This window comes from Eleutherodactylus coqui, chromosome 8, assembly GCF_035609145.1.
Source record: "Eleutherodactylus coqui strain aEleCoq1 chromosome 8, aEleCoq1.hap1, whole genome shotgun sequence".
Taxonomy (NCBI): domain Eukaryota; kingdom Metazoa; phylum Chordata; class Amphibia; order Anura; family Eleutherodactylidae; genus Eleutherodactylus; species Eleutherodactylus coqui.
In genome coordinates this window covers 44,439,943-44,458,677 of record NC_089844.1, presented here as the reverse complement: position 1 = coordinate 44,458,677, position 18,735 = coordinate 44,439,943, and the positions used below count along the sequence as shown (strand labels likewise).

At 43.1% G+C, this 18,735-nt stretch overlaps 1 protein-coding gene across 1 annotated transcript in view; it reads left to right on the top strand.

Annotated features, from left to right (window-relative positions):
- The window catches only part of CNTNAP5 (contactin associated protein family member 5), a 350,918-nt gene that overhangs the window by 287,080 nt on the left and 45,103 nt on the right, over nucleotides 1-18,735 (top strand). Inside the window, exons 17-19 of the mRNA XM_066577791.1 lie at nucleotides 7,133-7,351; nucleotides 7,672-7,911; nucleotides 9,134-9,358. Coding sequence (XP_066433888.1) covers nucleotides 7,133-7,351; nucleotides 7,672-7,911; nucleotides 9,134-9,358 — 684 coding nt within the window. The remainder of the gene's footprint in view (nucleotides 1-7,132; nucleotides 7,352-7,671; nucleotides 7,912-9,133; nucleotides 9,359-18,735) is intronic.

Sequence of the window (18,735 nt, the reverse complement as noted above, 5' to 3'; positions counted from 1 at the left end):
TCAGTAGACACGTTCAATATTTATCTTATTTTGTATTGTATCCGGCAGAGATGCAGCTCATTACTATAATAACTGCAGCATCAGATGCAATAAACCGGGGCCCCGAGGCCCTTAAACTCATTAAACAAATGATACATTTTGTGAAAGCTAATCGCCTCCTAATGAGGTTTGATATAATGATAATTGCACATCAAAGTCCAATTCCATCGCGTTTTTCATTTTTGTGGACATAAAATTTTAAATAAAATAAACAGTCGTAAATGAGACCTTTAATTGCCGCTCACAACTTTCCATCGTGCCAAACTTGTAAGCAGCAAGAAGAAAACTTTGAGAACTCCCAAATAAGTGCGACTTCTCATTAGCCAAGCGCTGCTTCATGTGTAACATGCCGAGGCTTTCATCGCCTCCAGGCGTTTCCCAGACAGTTCTCTTTACAGATAAGCTGCCCAGGAGGAAAGCCGACTTGGAGCCAATGTAAAGCGTCAAACAGAATACAGTCCGAGGAGGAGACGCCTGCCTTAATGACTGGAGCTGCTCCATCAGATTAGGATAAGATTCCGATTATGTTTCTGAAATATAAGACTAATCACGTTGATATTGACTGCAGATCATTGCAGGGGCCATAGACAGCCGAATGCTGCAGCCAGAGGGGAAACCGAATACGTGTATTCCGCAGATTAGGGCTATTGCATCCTCTGAATGAAGATACTATACGCTATAACCATTCCCCTCCATAAAGTTTTACAGGAGCTTCTGCTGTTCTAGATAACTTTTCTCTTAAAGGGATAGCTGTTTCTGGAGTGCAAGAACAGTGGAATCCTTCCTTTGGTGTGCGAGGACTTAGCTCCAGCTTGTGTCTTACGATGAGATACATTATTATAGTCTGATACTATGTAACATTCCCAGCAACTGTGTCAGGAAGAAGTCCAGATGGAATTTTCAGCTTTTGTCATCCTAGTTTTTTATTAAAAGACGCAACGTTTTTGGGGATTTTTATCTCCACACTTCAAAAGTCACTTTTTTTATTTTCCATAAACAGCCATATGAGGGTTCGTTCTTTTTGTGGCAAGCTGTAGTTTTTACTGGTAAGCCTTTGTGGTAGGTTTACGTACTGATAAATAGATCGATAGATAGATATGTAAATTATTAGAGTTGTGGTGATTAGATGAACGGTCTTGTCACCTGAGGCCTTAATAGTGGTTCCCCCCCTTGGCCTATAAGAGGCTTTCAGAGGCTCCTTGTGTGTAGTGACCTCTTCTTCCGCTTGGGTAGAGCTTGTTGTCCATTGGACACCTTTACAACGCAGAGAAGAGATTCCACCCCGTTACCAGAGTCTGAGAGGGGCGCATTATTGGGATGTGAGAAGCTGGATGGTTGTATCGAAAAATTGTTCCTCTTCGGCCATTCTGACCAGATTGTTAGGAGGTGTTGGGACCAGTGGATGTGTGAGGGCACACAAGGTCACTGAGCTCGGGGCCCCCGACAGACCACCAGTAGAGAGGAGCATCTGACCAGACTGTTAGGGGGTGTTGGGACCAGTGGATGTGTGAGGACGCACAAGGTGATTGGGCTTAGGACACCCGACAGACCACCAGTAGAGAGGAGCATCTGACCAGACTGCTAGGAGGTGTTGAGACCAGTGGATGTGTGAGGGCACACAAGGTGACTGAGCTCGGGACCCCCGACAGACCACCAATAGATTGGAGCATCTGACCAGACTGTTAGGAGGTGTTGGGACCAGTGGATGTGTGAGGGCACACAAGGTGACTTGGCTCAGGATACCCCCTACAGACCACCAGTAGAGAGGAGCATCTGACCAGACTGTTAGGAGGTGTTGGAACCAGTGGATGTGTGAGGGCACACAAGGTGACCTGGACTCAGGACCCCTGACAGACCACCAGTAGAGAAGAGCGTCTGATCATTCGACAAGCACCAGCAGTTTAATTGTCCATCATCAAGAGAAAGCTGGCACCATCGTTGCACCCCTGTGTTGGTCACCCCCACTAGGGGTACGTTCAGAACATATGGCGATATCGTTCTTTTCCACAGTGCAGCACTTTATGCAGCCATTTCTGAGGAAGGGGCTTTGTCCCTGAAACACATTATATTGGCTGTTTTTATTAAAGTGATAAAATAGGACATTAGTCCGATTCTTGTTTCAATGATCTTCTTGAACAAAAGAGTTGAGTCCATGTATTTTAATTTTCTGAAAGTTGCATCATCACACCCCGCTATATATATTAGGGACGTGTTACAATGCACTTGTCTTGTGTTGGCAGCAATGTGTTTTTTTAGAAGCAAAATTAACAAAAAAGCATTTAGACTTTTTTTTCTTTTAACAGTGATTGCTGTGTGGGACAAAACATATGTTCAGTTTATTAGAAGGATCATTATGGAGGCAGCAATACCAAACATATATTTTTACTTATTTCTTGCAAAAACAAAAATAGAAAATGTTACAAAAAAGATTTGTTTATTTTTATTTTACCTGGATATCTCTTGTTTTACTTTTTTAAAAAACATTTTCTGTATCCCTGTTGGGGACCTATAACCAGCTCAGCTGATACACTGCAGTATACAATTTTTGCCATTAGAAGTCTTCGCAGACCCAGAGGCCAAGGTCAGGCCACCCGTTGTCATGGCAACCTATTGATGCTGTGCACCTCGAAGTCTGGAGTCCGATGACATCACAGAGGGAGCTGAATATCTCTATCAACTGCTTACATTTTTCTATGTTGATGACGGCATTTAAGAGGTTCACTCTGATCCTTGCCTTTATCTCTTATCCCAGTCATTGCAGCAGGACATTGACTGTCAGCTATGGTCGAATCTCACTGTGGATAGCATTTTGCGCTGTACATGTACATCATGGGACAGGAAGGGGTTAAGCAATAATTGCTTTTATTTACTGACAGCAAGCAGAGATTTCGTAAACAGTGAATAATTGAAATAATTAGGTTAAATCAGACAAAAGGCAAAAACAGTTACAATTAAGACACAGTGCTGCTCAAAGAAGATTGACTAGGGTGGATACAACTGTAGCAAACCCTCAACTGTGAGAGGTATTAGGGCTGCATGGCTCTAATAACTGTTAGAACAATGGTTTCATCCACTGACAGCAAGCTGGGATCTTGAAAAATAGTGAAGAATTCAACACAAAGTATAGTCTAGATTGTTTGACTCAAGGAGGATGAACTAGACTGGATACAACTGTAGCCAACCTTCAGCTGTGAGAAGTATGGGTTCTGCACAGACCTAATGAATGTATAGAAGAATGGTTCCATCCACTGACAACAAACAGATGTCTAGTTCCACAGTGAAAAGGAATGAGGTGTTTAACTGACTTTCTACTGTGAGTCTTTCCCACAACCAGTGATGCAGACTGTTTTGTCAAAGAAAAGTCAGAAGGAGCCTCATTTGCATTTTGCTTTTGAGCCCTCCCTTGTGCCCGCCCCTGCTTTTCTCTAATCCCACCCCTGCCCAAGAGGTTGCATAGTGTTAAATTACCTCCACAACTATAACCCAAGTGTTGATGTTATTACTGATTTCACGTTCCAGTTGTCAGATCTTTCAATGTCTTATGCCGTACACTGGCCTGGCAGGACGGCATGAATACAGATGAGGGTGGCTCAGCAGGGCGTCCAGCGGTTCACCGCCAACACAGGTGGATTATATATATTATCCAAGCTCCTAATTATCTGCTTAGTCTGTGTCAGTGGATAACGCGTCACCGTGAGAACCAATGTGACGGATGTTTTTTTCCCGCACGTTCAAGAATAGAAAATGGATGCAGATTGTGAAGCGGCTGTAGATGTTTAAAGGCGTCGGGTGAGATGTTAACATTTAATATCTTATTTCTCCATTAATTAGAGGTGAGAAGCTAACAGTCTGTCACTGCTGCATGTCATCAGCACACACCAGCAGCGGCAGCCAGTATAATATAGTGTATTACTGTATACTGTAGTGTATTATTTTTTTAGTGCATGTTGGTGTCAGTGTGGCCACTTTATTAGTGACCCCCATCTAGTTGGACGTTGGACCTTCTTTGGTCTTCAGAATCAAACATTCAGAGGTTGTGCCAAGGAAAACCTTACAGGCACCATTGCTCCATCTCCACCATCCTGACAGGAAGGGGTCATCGGTTCATGCTGCTTGTGCAAAATTTCCATCAGCATGGTGCAACAGAAATCTGGATTCATCTGACTAGGGGATGTTTTTCCGCTGCTCAGTGATACAATATTTGCTCTTTTGCCCGCTGGAGTCTCACCTTTCTGTTTCTCTTAGACACGATGGCTCTGGAACTGGTCGTCTGCTGTTATAACCCATCTGTGCAAGGAATGCCGATTTGTGCTTTTGGAAATGTTAGTTGGAGCATCAGAATTGTATTGCGCTGATCTTGACTGCGCAGCATGTGTTGGACAGAACGATTCCTGACATCCTCCTCTGACCCCTTTCAGGGACTGGTTGCTCTTGCTGCATGGATTTCCTCTATCATACTACTTTTTATATATTCTTCCCACTGTTGCACAAGAAAATGCCATGCGGTTGGCGGTGAAATCCTAGTCCCGGCTAGTCCAGTACCGATGACTCGGCCTCGTTGGAAGTCGCTCAGATCTCTGGATTTTCCCATTTAATGTGGATTCACACTGAAACTGATCCACGGAAAACTTGCCACATGATTTTATGCTGAAGTCCGGGGTCACCGGGAGAATTTCCAAACAGGGAAGTGCCTATCGGGAAAGCTCCACTGCCACTCAGTATATGGCATTGCTACTGTATATTGGCAACTACATGAAAGAATTGTTAGGTACCATCCTGTATGCGGCTTATGGTTAGGCATCTTATGGCATGCCTTTTTTTACACTGTGTGATAGTACAAGAAATGGAGTGGTGGTTCCAAAAAAAAGGTACCGCATAGGCAATCATCCAATATAAATGGTCTTGGCTTCTGAACGAGGGCTTTCACCTACATACAAACCAAAATATTTTATCAAAATGTTCTCACACAGTCAAATACATTGAAAATATTATATTCAGGTATTATATGCCAGAGCAGCATTCATAATTCTGCTGGTTGTTATTGGAATCCATCAGCAAGACACACCCCTACCAGCTTTGCTAATCTCTTATAATGCAGGGAGGCGGCTCCGTTCGCCATACATCATCAGTAACAGCACCTCCCAGAATGTAGTCACCAGGGCAAGAAGTTTACAAACACTGAACAAGCATGGAATGCTGGGAGATTTCAGCTCAGAAGCCTGCAAGAATTATAAATGCAGCTCCATATGATGTGTCCTTTGAGATGTTGGCATTTAGTAATTAGTATGTTACTTAACTAATTGGTGCTGTCATATATTCTCAAATGCACATAGTCAGAAGGCGATGACATCAGCGCCGACGGAGGGAAATAGAAATGGTAAAAGACACAAAGAAAAATAATTTTGCAGCATTTGAATAATAACCTTTCAGAAGTCGCAGCGGCATGATAACATAATGAGCACAATTTAACAAATGGTGGCGGCTCTGGCGGATTTATCTGCTGCTTTGTTCTGTGTGGGCGGAAGGAGAACGCTTCACTCTTAAATGTTTATACTTTTTGCTCTTTATCTGCAGTGAATAGATTGTTCTTCAGACACTTTTTGCTTTTCAAGTGTCAAAAATGGAGAAATAAACTAGGAACCCCAAAAAGTTACATCAGGGAGCAGAAAAGAGAGAGATGAAACGGATCCTTATGGTTCAAAGAAACATGGCAGTTATCCAATTCCAGAGGCAAAAACTAAATAATTCCATTCTCTTTGATTGCCCTCCGGAGCTGGACACTTTTTTAAAGGGGACATGACCCTTTTTTCCTGGATGGGAAGAATATTCTACACTACTTCATATTACTCTCATAGATTTATTTTTTTCTATGTATTGATGTCTGGTAGAAAAGTTTTGACTGGGTTTTGGGACAATTATAATTGGTGGATGTGGTCTTACATAGGTCATGTGAATAGCGGCAGCCAATCATATGAAGAGAAACTTATTACCATGCCAGTACACTGCAAAGACTCGCTAATACTATTGAGCATGTGCAGGACTGAGGGGTCTTTTAGGTGGAGAATCTTAGGCTTTATATAGTAATTTAGCTGCCATTATCCAATGTGGGAAATAGTTTTCAGTTTGATGGAGAAAACTGATGCATAGCGTAACGGACAAAGGTCACACAGCTTGGAAAAGACCATAAAAACCTTCACAGACCGGGATGTTGGAGCTCAGCTCATACAGGCAATGGCCTGCTTTACACGATATATGTATTCTCAAGGCTGATAGAGTAGATAGAGTAGAAAAATAGATATGAGATAGACAGATAGATAGGAGATAGACAGATAGATATGAGATAGATAGGAGATAGATAGATAGATAGATAGATAGATAGATAGATAGATAGATAGATAGATAGATAGATAGATAGATAGATAGGAGATAGATAGATAGATGTGAGCTAGATAGATGTGAGATAAATAGATAGATGTAAGATAGATAAATAGATAGATAGATATGAGATAGATAGATAAATGTGATAGATAGATATGAGATAGATAGATATGAGATAGATAGATATGAGATAGATAGATAGATAGATAGATAGGAGATAGATAGATAGATAGGAGATAGATAGATATGAGATAGATAGATATGAGATAGATAGATAGATAGATATGAGATAGATAGATTGATAGATATGAGATAGATAGATAGATAGATATGAGATAGATAGATAGATAGATAGATAGATAGATAGATAGATAGATAGATAGATATGAGATAGATAGATATGATATGATATGATATAGATAGATATAGGATAGATAGATAGATAGATAGATAGATAGATAGATAGATAGATAGATAGATATGAGATAGACAGATAGATAGATATGAGACCGATAGATATGATATAGACATAAGATACATGATAGGCAGATTTCATGGTTACGTATTAGATGGGTAGCTAAATATATATTATATAGACAATGAACTTTATACTTATGGATACATACTGTAGGTAGGTAGATGTCAGTAAGTAGAGTAACTAATCAGATTGATGTTAAAAATGCTAATTTTTGCACTGACTGTTTCTACTTTTCAGCTCCTTACCAGGTCACGTTTTCATTTGATGTTGGCAGCGGGCCCTTGGAGGTCTCTTTGCAATCAGTCACAGTTTTGAATGATGGTCAATGGCATCACGTCAGAGCAGAGAGGAACATTAAAGAAACCAGTCTCATTGTAGATAACCAGCCACGAAAACTAGTGCAGAGTCTGTCTGATGGGCGAGTCCGTGTGCAGCTCAACACTCAGCTCTATGTAGGTGAGTGGAGGTCTCTTGGGCCACCTGTTTAACAAATAGAGACCACCATGTGCCTTCACACAGAGAGACATACTTTGCAGTCCTTTTTGGCCTGTACTGTGCATGATTCTTGCCCTCATGCTGCTGGTTTCTCTAGACATAAAACAAGTCTGTGTGGCATGGAGAGGCAGCCTCTTGTACAGCACATAGAAATCACTGCATGAATGGGTGGTGGCCACCCAGACAGGAAGGGAAGTGGTCTCTGGGCATTGAAAACCTGAACTGATACATTAGATGAAGGTAAATACATCTGATGCAATAAGTTACTTTGTTTCATCCAGGAGGGACCTCATCCAGACAGAAAGGCTTTGTGGGCTGTCTACGTGCTCTCAAACTCAATGGACAAACCCTAGACCTGGAGGAGAAGGCCCGGCTGACCCAGGGGATCAGGAAGAGATGCCTGGGCCATTGTAGCAGCTATGGAAACTTATGCCACAACAATGGGAAGTGCGTGGAGAAAGAGAACGGATACATCTGCGACTGCACCAACTCCGCCTTCGAGGGACCTTATTGTAGTAAAGGTAAGAGGCTTCAAAGAAGGAATGACTTCCCAGAAATTCTCACATCTACTACATGACTGCTACTTCTTGCTGATCATAAGCTGCCCGGGGTCAGCGGTCACGCTTCTTGTAGTCCTTGGGATCAGTGGTTTGGTGAGGAGGGTTCATCATTTAAAGAGTAACTGCACTTTTTTTCAAACTTTTGACATATCAGTGCAACATGTCAAAAAGTTTGAATCATGCTGGGGTCCCCCTGCTGAAACCCTAGCTGATCGCTAGAAGAAGGGGGCTGCAATGTTGACCTGAGTGCTGTGACCCCTGCGGCTGCCTGTCTGCTCCTCTCGGTAGCTGAACTGAAGGATGCACAGAGGTCTCTAGAAGATGTCTGTAGACCGTTATGTGTTGTCTTTAGCTGCCAAGAGGAGCCAGCAAGCAATGAAAGCAGCTGAAGGGGTACATCACTCGCATGAGCTCTGCAGCCCCCTCATTTTAGAGGTTAGCGGGGTTCTCAGCTAACCTCACTGATCAAAACTTTTGACATGTTGCTCTGGCATTCCAGGCTTTGAATATTAATAACCTATCCCCTAGGATAGGTCAATAGCTTATCTGTAGGCATCTGCCACTCGCGATCTCCACCGATCAGCTGATCCTCTGGCCTTATGCCAGTGTAGTGGGGCTGGACGTCGTCATCAGTGGGCAGGGCCAGAAGTGTAATGGATGGCTTCACTCCCATTGAAATCAATGCCTCCTATTATACACCTGCTCATTGTGGTCAGGGCTGAAAGAATAATAGCAGGGTATCCTGAGGGTAGGTCACCCATAGTAAAAGTCCTGAATACCCCTTTATGTTTTATAAAAAAGTGCAGAACCCCATTAATGAAGTAGTTACATGATGTCCACGAGTCCTCGTAATGTCTCACTGCTATAGACAATAAATTGCGTCCCCCTCTGTTACTTCAGCGTACCCCAATACAGAACATGAAAATGGATTAGTGATAGTCCAGCTGACACAGCTGGCTGACAATCAGTAGGGCTATCATTGCAGCCACCCCCTGTTGGTTGTCACCCAGCATTCCTAGGGTGCAGAATGGTGACTTTGTCCTATTACTTTACTCCATATCTCTGGCTCATTCATGAGGAGGCCCTATTAGATGGCCCTTGGCACAAGCCTTTGGTCGATGGTCCATGGACAATTTCTATGTTTTTTTAAGATTGCCTTTTCTCCTTTCTGTTGCATTTCTAGAAGTTTCTGCTATGTTTGAAGTTGGAACCTCGGTCACATATATTTTCCAGGAGCCGTATCCAGTGTCTAGGAATACCAGCTCTTCAGCTTCAGCCATATATGCAGATACCGTGATATCAAGGGAGAATATTGCTTTCAGCTTTTTGACAGCTCAGGCACCAAGCCTTCTACTATATGTGACCTCTGTGTACCAGGATTACCTGGCTGTAATGCTCTGCAGAAATGGTAAGTGCTGCCTTTACAGGCATTTTATATAGAGTATGTGACTATATAATGCACTATAGGGTATTACTTATCCTCTATCGATCCCGAGTTACATCCAGTATTATACTCCAGAGCTGCACTCACTATTCTGCTGGTGGAGTCACTGTGTACATACATTACTTATCCTGTACTGATCCTGAGTTACATCCTGCATTATACTCCAGAGCTGCATTCACTATTCTGCTGGTGGAGTCACTGTGTACATACATTACTTATCCTGGACTAATCCTGAGTTACATCCCATATTATACTACAGAGCTGCACTCACTATTCTGCTGGTGGAGTCACTGTGTACATACATTACTTATTCTGTACTGATCCTGAGTTACATCCAGTATTATACTCCAGAGCTGCACTCACTATTCTGCTGGTGGAGTCACTGTGTACATACATTACTTATCATTTACTCATCCTGAGTTATATCCTGTATCATACTCCAGAGCTGTATACATTATTCTGCTGGTGGAGTCACTTGCCCTGTACATACATTACATTATTCCTTTGGCCTCCATTTGGCCAGATTTCCATTATTTTTTCTGTATAGAATAGTGTAATCAAACAGCAGCTCTGCAGCACAAAAACTGTTGAAATGTCCAGAGATTACTTATAGATTGGCGCAGTGCCGGAGGCAGGGTTCCCTTTCCTACATCAGCAGGGGTCATATATCTGTGACAGGTTCCCTTTAAATGCGGCGCTCTCGGTGTCGGAGCGCGGCGCTGCAGCAGGATACAGTATATTCATATTGGCTTGCAGCAATGTTTTTAGCAGCGTGAGCATGGAGGACTCAGGGACTTACGCTTTATAAGATAAACATGTTAGCGGTGAAGTTGATTATCCCATCAACCGGTCGGACTGAGACCGCGCTCGTAATTTGGTAAACAAACCACTCAGCTCGTTTGTTTTTGTGACAATTTACTCACTTTTTGAATCAGAATTAAAGCGTGCCGGACGAGCTGCAGATCTGCTCTTTTATCTCAGCAGCTGCCGCTCCAACCAGCAAATGTAACAAATTCTAGTCCCTCGGGGGAAAACGCTAATTAAGAAACAGGTTTCCTCCCCAGCTGTTCAGATGGCGACACGTCTTATTCTCCACTTCTTTATTTTTATGTCATGCAACCATTAAGGCTGCAGCGCTAGAGTTTCGGGTTTGCAGCTCATTACCACTAAAATAGTGCATGCCCCTGGGCCCCAGCCCAGAATCTGCACCAGGGCCCCAACCTTCCAGGTGCCATTATAATACTGGTGTCTTCTTCTGTGGCAAAGGGGCTTTGGATGCCAGGGCTTGGGTGCAACTGCTTACTCTGCTCATCCTTTGGCTTTATATTTGTGGTACTGTCTTTTAGAGAGGTGCAGCATCATAGGGAGCGCAACATCGGCTGTTCATATTTGGCGTTAGTTCGAAAGCTCACACTAACATCATGTATTTTTGTTAGCCATTCAAAGGTCTCATATCTACAAGATTACGTCATCACTTCGAACAAATCAATTAAATGTGAAGGTGCACCTAAGTCATGGCTGCAACTAATGCAGTAACAGAAACACAAGCCTCAGCACTGACACACATTTACGGTAATATCTGAATATAATTCCACAACGGTTGTTTATAGTAACTACATAAAAATGCAAGAAATGCAAAGTATTTAGAACATATTCTTAACCAAAACATGTGGGCCCATCTGCCACATCCAGGCAACCTTATTGAATGGTTTCCTATCACTTAAAGGCGTATATCTTATATGTTTAATGATGTAGACAGACTTAAAGCATTATATGTGATCGGTTAATGAGGAAGCCTTTCACTTTTTCAGGCCTCCAGTTGTTTCATGGAAAGCAGGATGCTTTCATTAAGACACCTGGAACAGGTGAGGGAGTGGCTGCCCTCATTCTTGTCTTGCACTTCATTCTCCCATCTTCCTCAGATGGCTTAGTGAAAGTATATAACCATGTATCCTACTTTCCTTGAAGTCCATTGGCTCAAGGATAGAGCTAGGTACTTGTCCAATAATGTTCCCCTGAACATGGCAGATAGGCCCACATGTTTTGATCAGGATATATGCTAAAAACCAATTAGTATATACCATAACAGCTGTGCAATTTTATTCAGATGTTAAATGTGTTCGAGTGCTGAGGCGCGTGTTTGTGTTATGGTTTATTATTTATGCTGGTGGGGTGTTTGAGGGTATTTGGTCCCTTTAAACTCTTGGTCATTTGGATTTTCCATGGCTGATGATGTCATGTGTTCTGGTGAAGGTGAGCACTGCCATTAGAGGATTGCATAGCACTAATGGGATATTTTCCCACGCAGAGTAGGGACAGATCAGTTGCTAAGTGTGGAGGACAAGAGAGCTAGACAGAAAGAGAGCTCCCATCTGTGACACAGTTCTGAACTAAGAAAGAGTGGAGAGTTGTCTTGGTGGTGACATAGTAGTTATTACTGCTACAGAGTGCCTACCAGTTGGTAAGAAATATTTACCCATCCATTACCTTTCCTGCCATGCCACACTTATGGAGAAGGCTGGAGGAGCTTCAGTACCGTAGATATCTGTACAAACTGATTCTACTGTTATTGGTTAGCATAGTCATTAAGAAAGCGTGACCGTCTTATTTGGCACCTCACTGCTCGGTCCTTCAGAACTCCTGCAATTGCCATTTCTTCTACAGGAATGCAATCCATACTCCATCGTTCCGATGGACAATTTTATTCGTACCATCCCATATATTGAAGACCAGGTTGTCTCTTGACACATTATTTGGTGCAGCACACTGAGGTACATGTATACCGACCATGAAGTGCCATGATGGAGTTCGCTGTATTGGACAATCCCTACTTGTTAGGAGGGTCACTTGACACCTAGATGATATGATACTGTCACCCTAATGGGACCTCTACTGATATGCTGTCATCTGTGAGGAAACCTGGCAGTAAGTGTTCAATTTCCCTGCAGTGCCCCCACAGGGTAAACAAAGCATTACAGAGTGCCCCTTCCCATCTATGGATTGCCTGTGTAATGTAGAACAGCATAGGTCCTCCAGAGGGAAAGATGCTTTTTATAACCACTCTACACAAGAGATCAGGATCTCAAGCAGAGGATCTTCTCTATTAAAGGGCATGTGTGATCAGAAAATAACCTAAATCAATTTTGTTTTTTAAACACATTTGTTAAGAATATTAGTGATTTGTTTACATTCTTGATGCCACGATCTATATAAAAAAAATCCTAAAATTCTGCAGTTTTCACACCAACCACTATTCCTAATAATAGTCTGACACTTCCTGTTCTGTAGATAAAACTTCTCAGCCATTATCTTATTATCATTGCAGGGAATTTATAGAGATAACATAGGATACACCATTCATAATAGGTAATATCACAGCTCACCTCTTCCCCTCCTTGCATCAGACACTGAGCAGGCTCACGACAATCACCCTTAGAAGTTTATAGGTGATGTTACAGCTCAGAGCGTACCAATAACACTATCCATTAGAATAAGGTGATGGACATAGCTCACCTCCTCCTCTCCCTGCAGAGGTCACAGAACATACCCCCAATACTTTCCCATAGAAGTCTATACGTAATGGTCACAACTCTCCTCTTCCACTTCCTGCTCCAGGCACAGAGCATGCTCACGACAATCACCCTTAGAAGTTTATAGGTGATGTTACAGCTCACACCCCACCCCATCTCTGCACAGAGCATGCCAACAACACTATCCTATAAAAAAAAGGTGATTGACATAGCGCATACTCAGAATACTCTACAATAGAAGTCTGTAAGTGATAACAACAGCTTACCTCTCACCCTTCTCTGCACAGGTCAATACACAGGTCTATAGAATTCGATGGGCCAGCTCCTGTCCATTGTGTCTACAGTAGAAGTAAATGGGTCAGCTTCTGTCCATTGCATCTACAGTAAAAGTCAATGGGCCAGCTCCTGTCCATTGCCTCGACAGTAGAAGTCAAGGGGCCAGCTCCTATCCATTGCGTCTACAGTAGAAGTCAATGGGCCAGCTCCTGTCCATTGCATCTACAGTAGACGTCAATAGGCCAGCTCCTGTCCATTGCGCCTACAGTAGAAGTCAATGGGCCAACTCCTGTCCATTGCATCTAGAGTAGAAGTCAATGGGCCAGCTCCTGTACATTGCTTCTACAGTAGAAGTCAATGGGTCAGCTCCTGTCCATTGCGTCCACAGTAGAAGTCAATGGGCCAGCTCCTGTCCATTGCGTCTACAGTAGAAGTCAATGGGTCAGCTCCTCTCCATTGTGTCTAAGGCCCATTAGGCTGCTGTAAAGTATAACTACAAATGCTGTTAAGTGCAGTTCAGAAAAAATGGCCACCCCCATAGACAAGCACAGACAAAATAATTTAAAAAATCTACTATTCGAAAAATGCTAAATGTTTCACTATTATAATTAGTGCAGTAAAATATACATTCCCTTTAACGAAGCGTTCACTCATAGGGTTTTCAGAACTGGACGTCCCCTTTTTTCATGGTTTTCAGAAGATTTGTTTTAAAAAAATATTGCTGGCATATGACAGTGATACATTCGTGCACCCGGGTCGGTCGTTGTATAATGTAGCGATAGAGATATCAGGTATATAATTGCGGTGTGTTATAGTAGCGTGTTCTGGCTTATCAGTCATGTGACCAGAGCCTGCACACCTTAGGGCCAGTATTTCAGGGTGACTGACAGCGCGGTTGCTGCCTTGTATGTGATAAGAGAGCCGCCTCTGCCCTGCAGTGAATCACCATAAACCGCCTGCAAGCACAAAATGAGTGACGGGAGTTTGTGCCGCTCTGATGATATTTGCCAGCGTCTGACCTCGCGGCTTTAATTAAGTTTCACCTTAATTATTCCTCATAAGGACTCGTTAATATTCTCAGAAATGTTTAAAATAAATGAAAATTGCTTTCTTCATCATTGTAAGTGTCTCAGTGCCGCAGCTCTACATCTCACAGCGCGCTCCAGAGTTCTGAACCTGCTGATGCATCTGATTCCACTGACAGCAGGAATAATACCGCCAGAGGTGCAACGTGAACCTGCTAGACCCCAATGCAGAATCTGTAGTAGGGCCCCTCAACTATAATGCTTCATCCATGGTCTACTTATATGGCCCCCTAGGGCTCCAGGGCTGGAGTTCGACCACATCGCCCGCACTAATTATAGTTACACCTAGGGGTGCCACAGGCCCAGCTGGTACTTTGCTCACATTTTACCAGCCAAATGAATGGCTAGTAAACAATTATCTGGCGTGAGCAGTAACCATATCATCAAGCGCTATAACTCACTCTGAAGTCAGGGATGCGACTGCAGTGCTGAGAAGATCCTGCTCCCCCACTGTCTGAGTTCCAGCATGTACTGTACGTAGCGCAGACGCCGGGGGGAAGGAGGGAGGATCCTTCAGATTGAGATATAACACTTGATAATATGGTTGCTGCATAACTTCAGGGGTGGGGAGGGCTCCGTTACAACTGGGGCCACTAAAGGAGGCTTGAATATGAGTGGACCACTCAAAGGGGCACCATTACTACAGAGGGCACTATTACTAATGGAGCCACTAAAAGGGGCAGTTTTAATATTGAACCTACTAAGAGGGGGCACTATTACTACTAGGGCCGCTGAGAGGGGGGTACTGTTACTTCTATGGCCACAGAAATGGGGCACTATTATTACTGGGCCCACTAAGAGGGAGTCCTAATACTACAGAGGTCACTAAAAGGGGTACTATTACTATTGGGGCCACTATAGGGGGGCACTCTTACTATTGGGGCCAATGAGAGGGGCCACTATTACTACTGGGATTACTAAGAGGGGGGCACTATTACTACTGGTGCCAGTGATAAGGGGGCACTATTACTACTGGTGCCAGTGAGAGGGTGGCACTATTACTACTGGTGTCAGTGAGAGGGCGGCACTGTTGTTTCTGGGGCCAGAGGAATAAAAGGGCTAAAATTATATGTTGCCCGAAAACTATGCCTCCTTTTAGCTAGGTTGGTATTTTTTGGTTATAACCCTAGTTACACTCCTGAGTGAGGAAAGATATAAGGAAGTGGTCACAATTGTCTCGGGCTCATCCGGGTGCAGATTTGTTGTGGATTTTACTACTTTCAGTGTAGCACAGGAAAAATCTGCAGATTTGCAGCAAGATCCACAAAGGTCTGATGCATTTGGACTTACCCTAAACTGCAGCGTCATGCCCCCCCCCCCTCCCCCAACACCTGCACCAAGAATAGTCATTGTTATTACACATACTGTAGAAATAATGTCTCCACAGAACTTTGTTACAATGTAGCAGGATTAACCCCGCCCCATTTATATGGATACATTGTACATGGCACGTGGGTAGAGGCCCCTTCACACCTCTCTTAGGGCTTTCCATTTCCCTCTCCCGTATTCCCTATGGTTTTCAATGTGTTTTCAAAGAATAATTGGAATGCTTTTATTTTGCTTCTGTTTATGATTCCATTTTCTTACGGAACGAATCGCAGTCTGCGGCTTTATCTGTGCGATAAACAAAAAAACTAGAACGGAACAGAAGCTTTTATTTTTTTCAACCCTTGAAATCAATGTGGGAAAAATGTAAACCTTCATTCCATATTAATTCAGTTTTTCTGTTCCAAAACCTGAACAGACTCTCAGAATTGCAGTGGAAAGCCCTAATTCACGTGTGATTGCCCCGAAATCTGTTGTGTTTACTTATTATGCAGCAGTTTGGAGAAAATCTTCTTTTGCACTCCAGTTGCATCCAAGGTTGCATTCAAAACTCCTTGTAGCTTGCAGCGAGCCGGAGCTCACACGTCCCCGCGGCTCCACCCATTCTGCGCAGTGTCATTCATCGTGCTGTATTGTGGGAGATGAGCTAAGGATGGCGGGACAATAACCTGCGAATAGTTGCCTAAAGGTGCGAAGGTAAGCGATAGTTGTTCCGTATAAAATCGGCCACCAACCAGGTGAGGAGCGAGAATTCGTTCACTAGTTCAACTAAAAAGAATGGGCGATTCTTGAACAAGAATTAGCCAAAAAACTGAATATTCTGCGATTTCCCTATCTTGGATCATCAGTGGGAGAAAAAAAATCGCTCATGTGAATAACAGGTTAATGAATGGATGCTTTTCACGTGTGAATTCCATCCATATCGCAATCAGACAGAACTTGCGCGTGAAACGCTCCTGTGCGAATACAGCCAAACTGGGCGCTGAAGGATATGTCGGCCTGTGTAAATGCTCCCAGCAATTCGCAATCGTGCAATTGAGCAATAAGTAAGGGCGGCTTCAGACGACCGTAAACACAAAAACGCTCGCAGTATTGTGACTTTTTGTGCTGTGAAGGTCACATTAGTGGATTTTACTGTACTTTCTGCGCTGCCGGGACCGATTGAACTGCGCCATGATTGAGAAGTCTGGTGTTATCGATTTCCCTTTGAAACTGCGCAGTTCTTTCCACAATTCCACGGGGATCGGTTGCACATTTGCGTATCCCCATAGACTCCTATGGTGCCTTAGAAAAAAAATAGAGCATGACATGGGTACTTTTGCGCGTAAGCAAAAAATCAAGCGCAAAAAAAGGTGTGGATGAACCCATTGAAAAAAATAATTTCTATTCTCTGTGCAACACTTGCGCAATTTTTGCACTAATACGGTCGCCTGAAGTTGCCCTAAACAGCAATATGCGCACAAAGAACAGTCGTTCGTACAGCAGCCAGAAGAGACCAAGCGCGCTTTGCCTCCATTCACTAAACGACTATGTGAAAGCACCTGACAGCCATCCTGTATAAAGCCACCCTGCACCATTATGGTTGTATCTGTTGCATCACACAGTTGGATCCCATGTGGCATGCTCAGAATTCTAGCTGCAGCTTTGGTTGCAACTAGAGTACAACATGTAATTCAGCTTTACTGGTTAACGTTGTATATGAAATGTCAGACCCTGCTGGAGTGTGCGGCATCGCCGCTCTTCATCCTGTATGTGGAGCACATCTGGGGGCGTTTCAGAGAGGCAAGATGATAATTGAATTTTCACCCTTCCTTGTTTGAATTTTCGTCTTGTCAGATCCCGGCCGTCTCCTCTCCTCTCTCTCCTCTCTTCTCTCTCTCTCTGTTTTTTCCTTCCAAAATATGCAAAAGCAGCTATTTTACTTGCGAATGTCTTCTGACGGCAGCTTTGTAAGCGATTTTGCGCGGCTGGATGTTGCATCACAGAATAAATTCATTTTCACAGTTTATCGGGTTCTAAAGAGAATAAAATAATAATAATAATGAAAAAAGCAGAAGAGAGAAAAAGAAAATCCTCTCATCTCCTGCTGCGGCGAGAGACTAAACAGACGCGGAGCGCTCCCTCCTGATCAGCGGCGGAGGTGTTATCACTTATTAGAATGCACAAACCTGCTCATTTCTCAGATTTCTCTCACTACTAGTAAAGCGACTTCTCTTTTACCTGCCAGACCCTAAATCCGCTCCCACAGGGACGGTGAATGCGGATATTGTTTCCTTGCAGATGGAACGGCTTTGTATACTCGCCATGTACTGGTTGGGCAGTACATTGTATAGTGGCCAATATTTGCTATGTACTAGTATACCAGAGACTTTAACGTGAAGCTACCCAAGTGCACAATGTATATATATTTTATGTTTCTCACATCAGCCTAGGCGAACATGTGTGTGTGTGTGTGTGTGTGTATATATATCTATAGGTATATCTACCTTTCTAAGAAATTGCTAGCAGTTAAATGGTTAACTGGTTCAATATTGTACACTAGTGTGAGTTGGATTCTTGTGCGGCATCTCCCACACACAGTTCCCAGGACTTAGCACTATCTCCAGATGTGTTTCTCACGAGAAAGACCTGGGATGCCCACCACTTATAAAGGTGGGCTGCTACTTACCTCCTCTCTTAGATTCCTTAGTCCAGGCAGAGATATTGATAAAGTCTATTCTAGTTTTGGTTCCTAGAAATTATGTGTTTAGTAGCAACATACACCTTAAGGCTTTAACATATGTTAATCATTAGAGTCATTACATACTAAGCCAATTGTGGGTTCTTATGATTCAAGGGGGCATGTACTCCCGCTGATGCGTCATTTCCACTATTTCTGTAGTGTGATGATAATAAACCAGAAGTGTACTGATAGCTGACCAACATGGTGTCAGAATCAGGGACCTTGCATGCATGCTACTTCTCATTATAATTATTTGGAGCAGTACAGTGAAGTCTAGAGGAAAACCATTGATTAAGATCATGTTGCATTGTATACTGACCAGGCTATGCTTTAGTCAGGATATGTTTTGTACACTATAATTGTATTGCAACCTGGCTATACCTTGTATACTAGACTGCATGT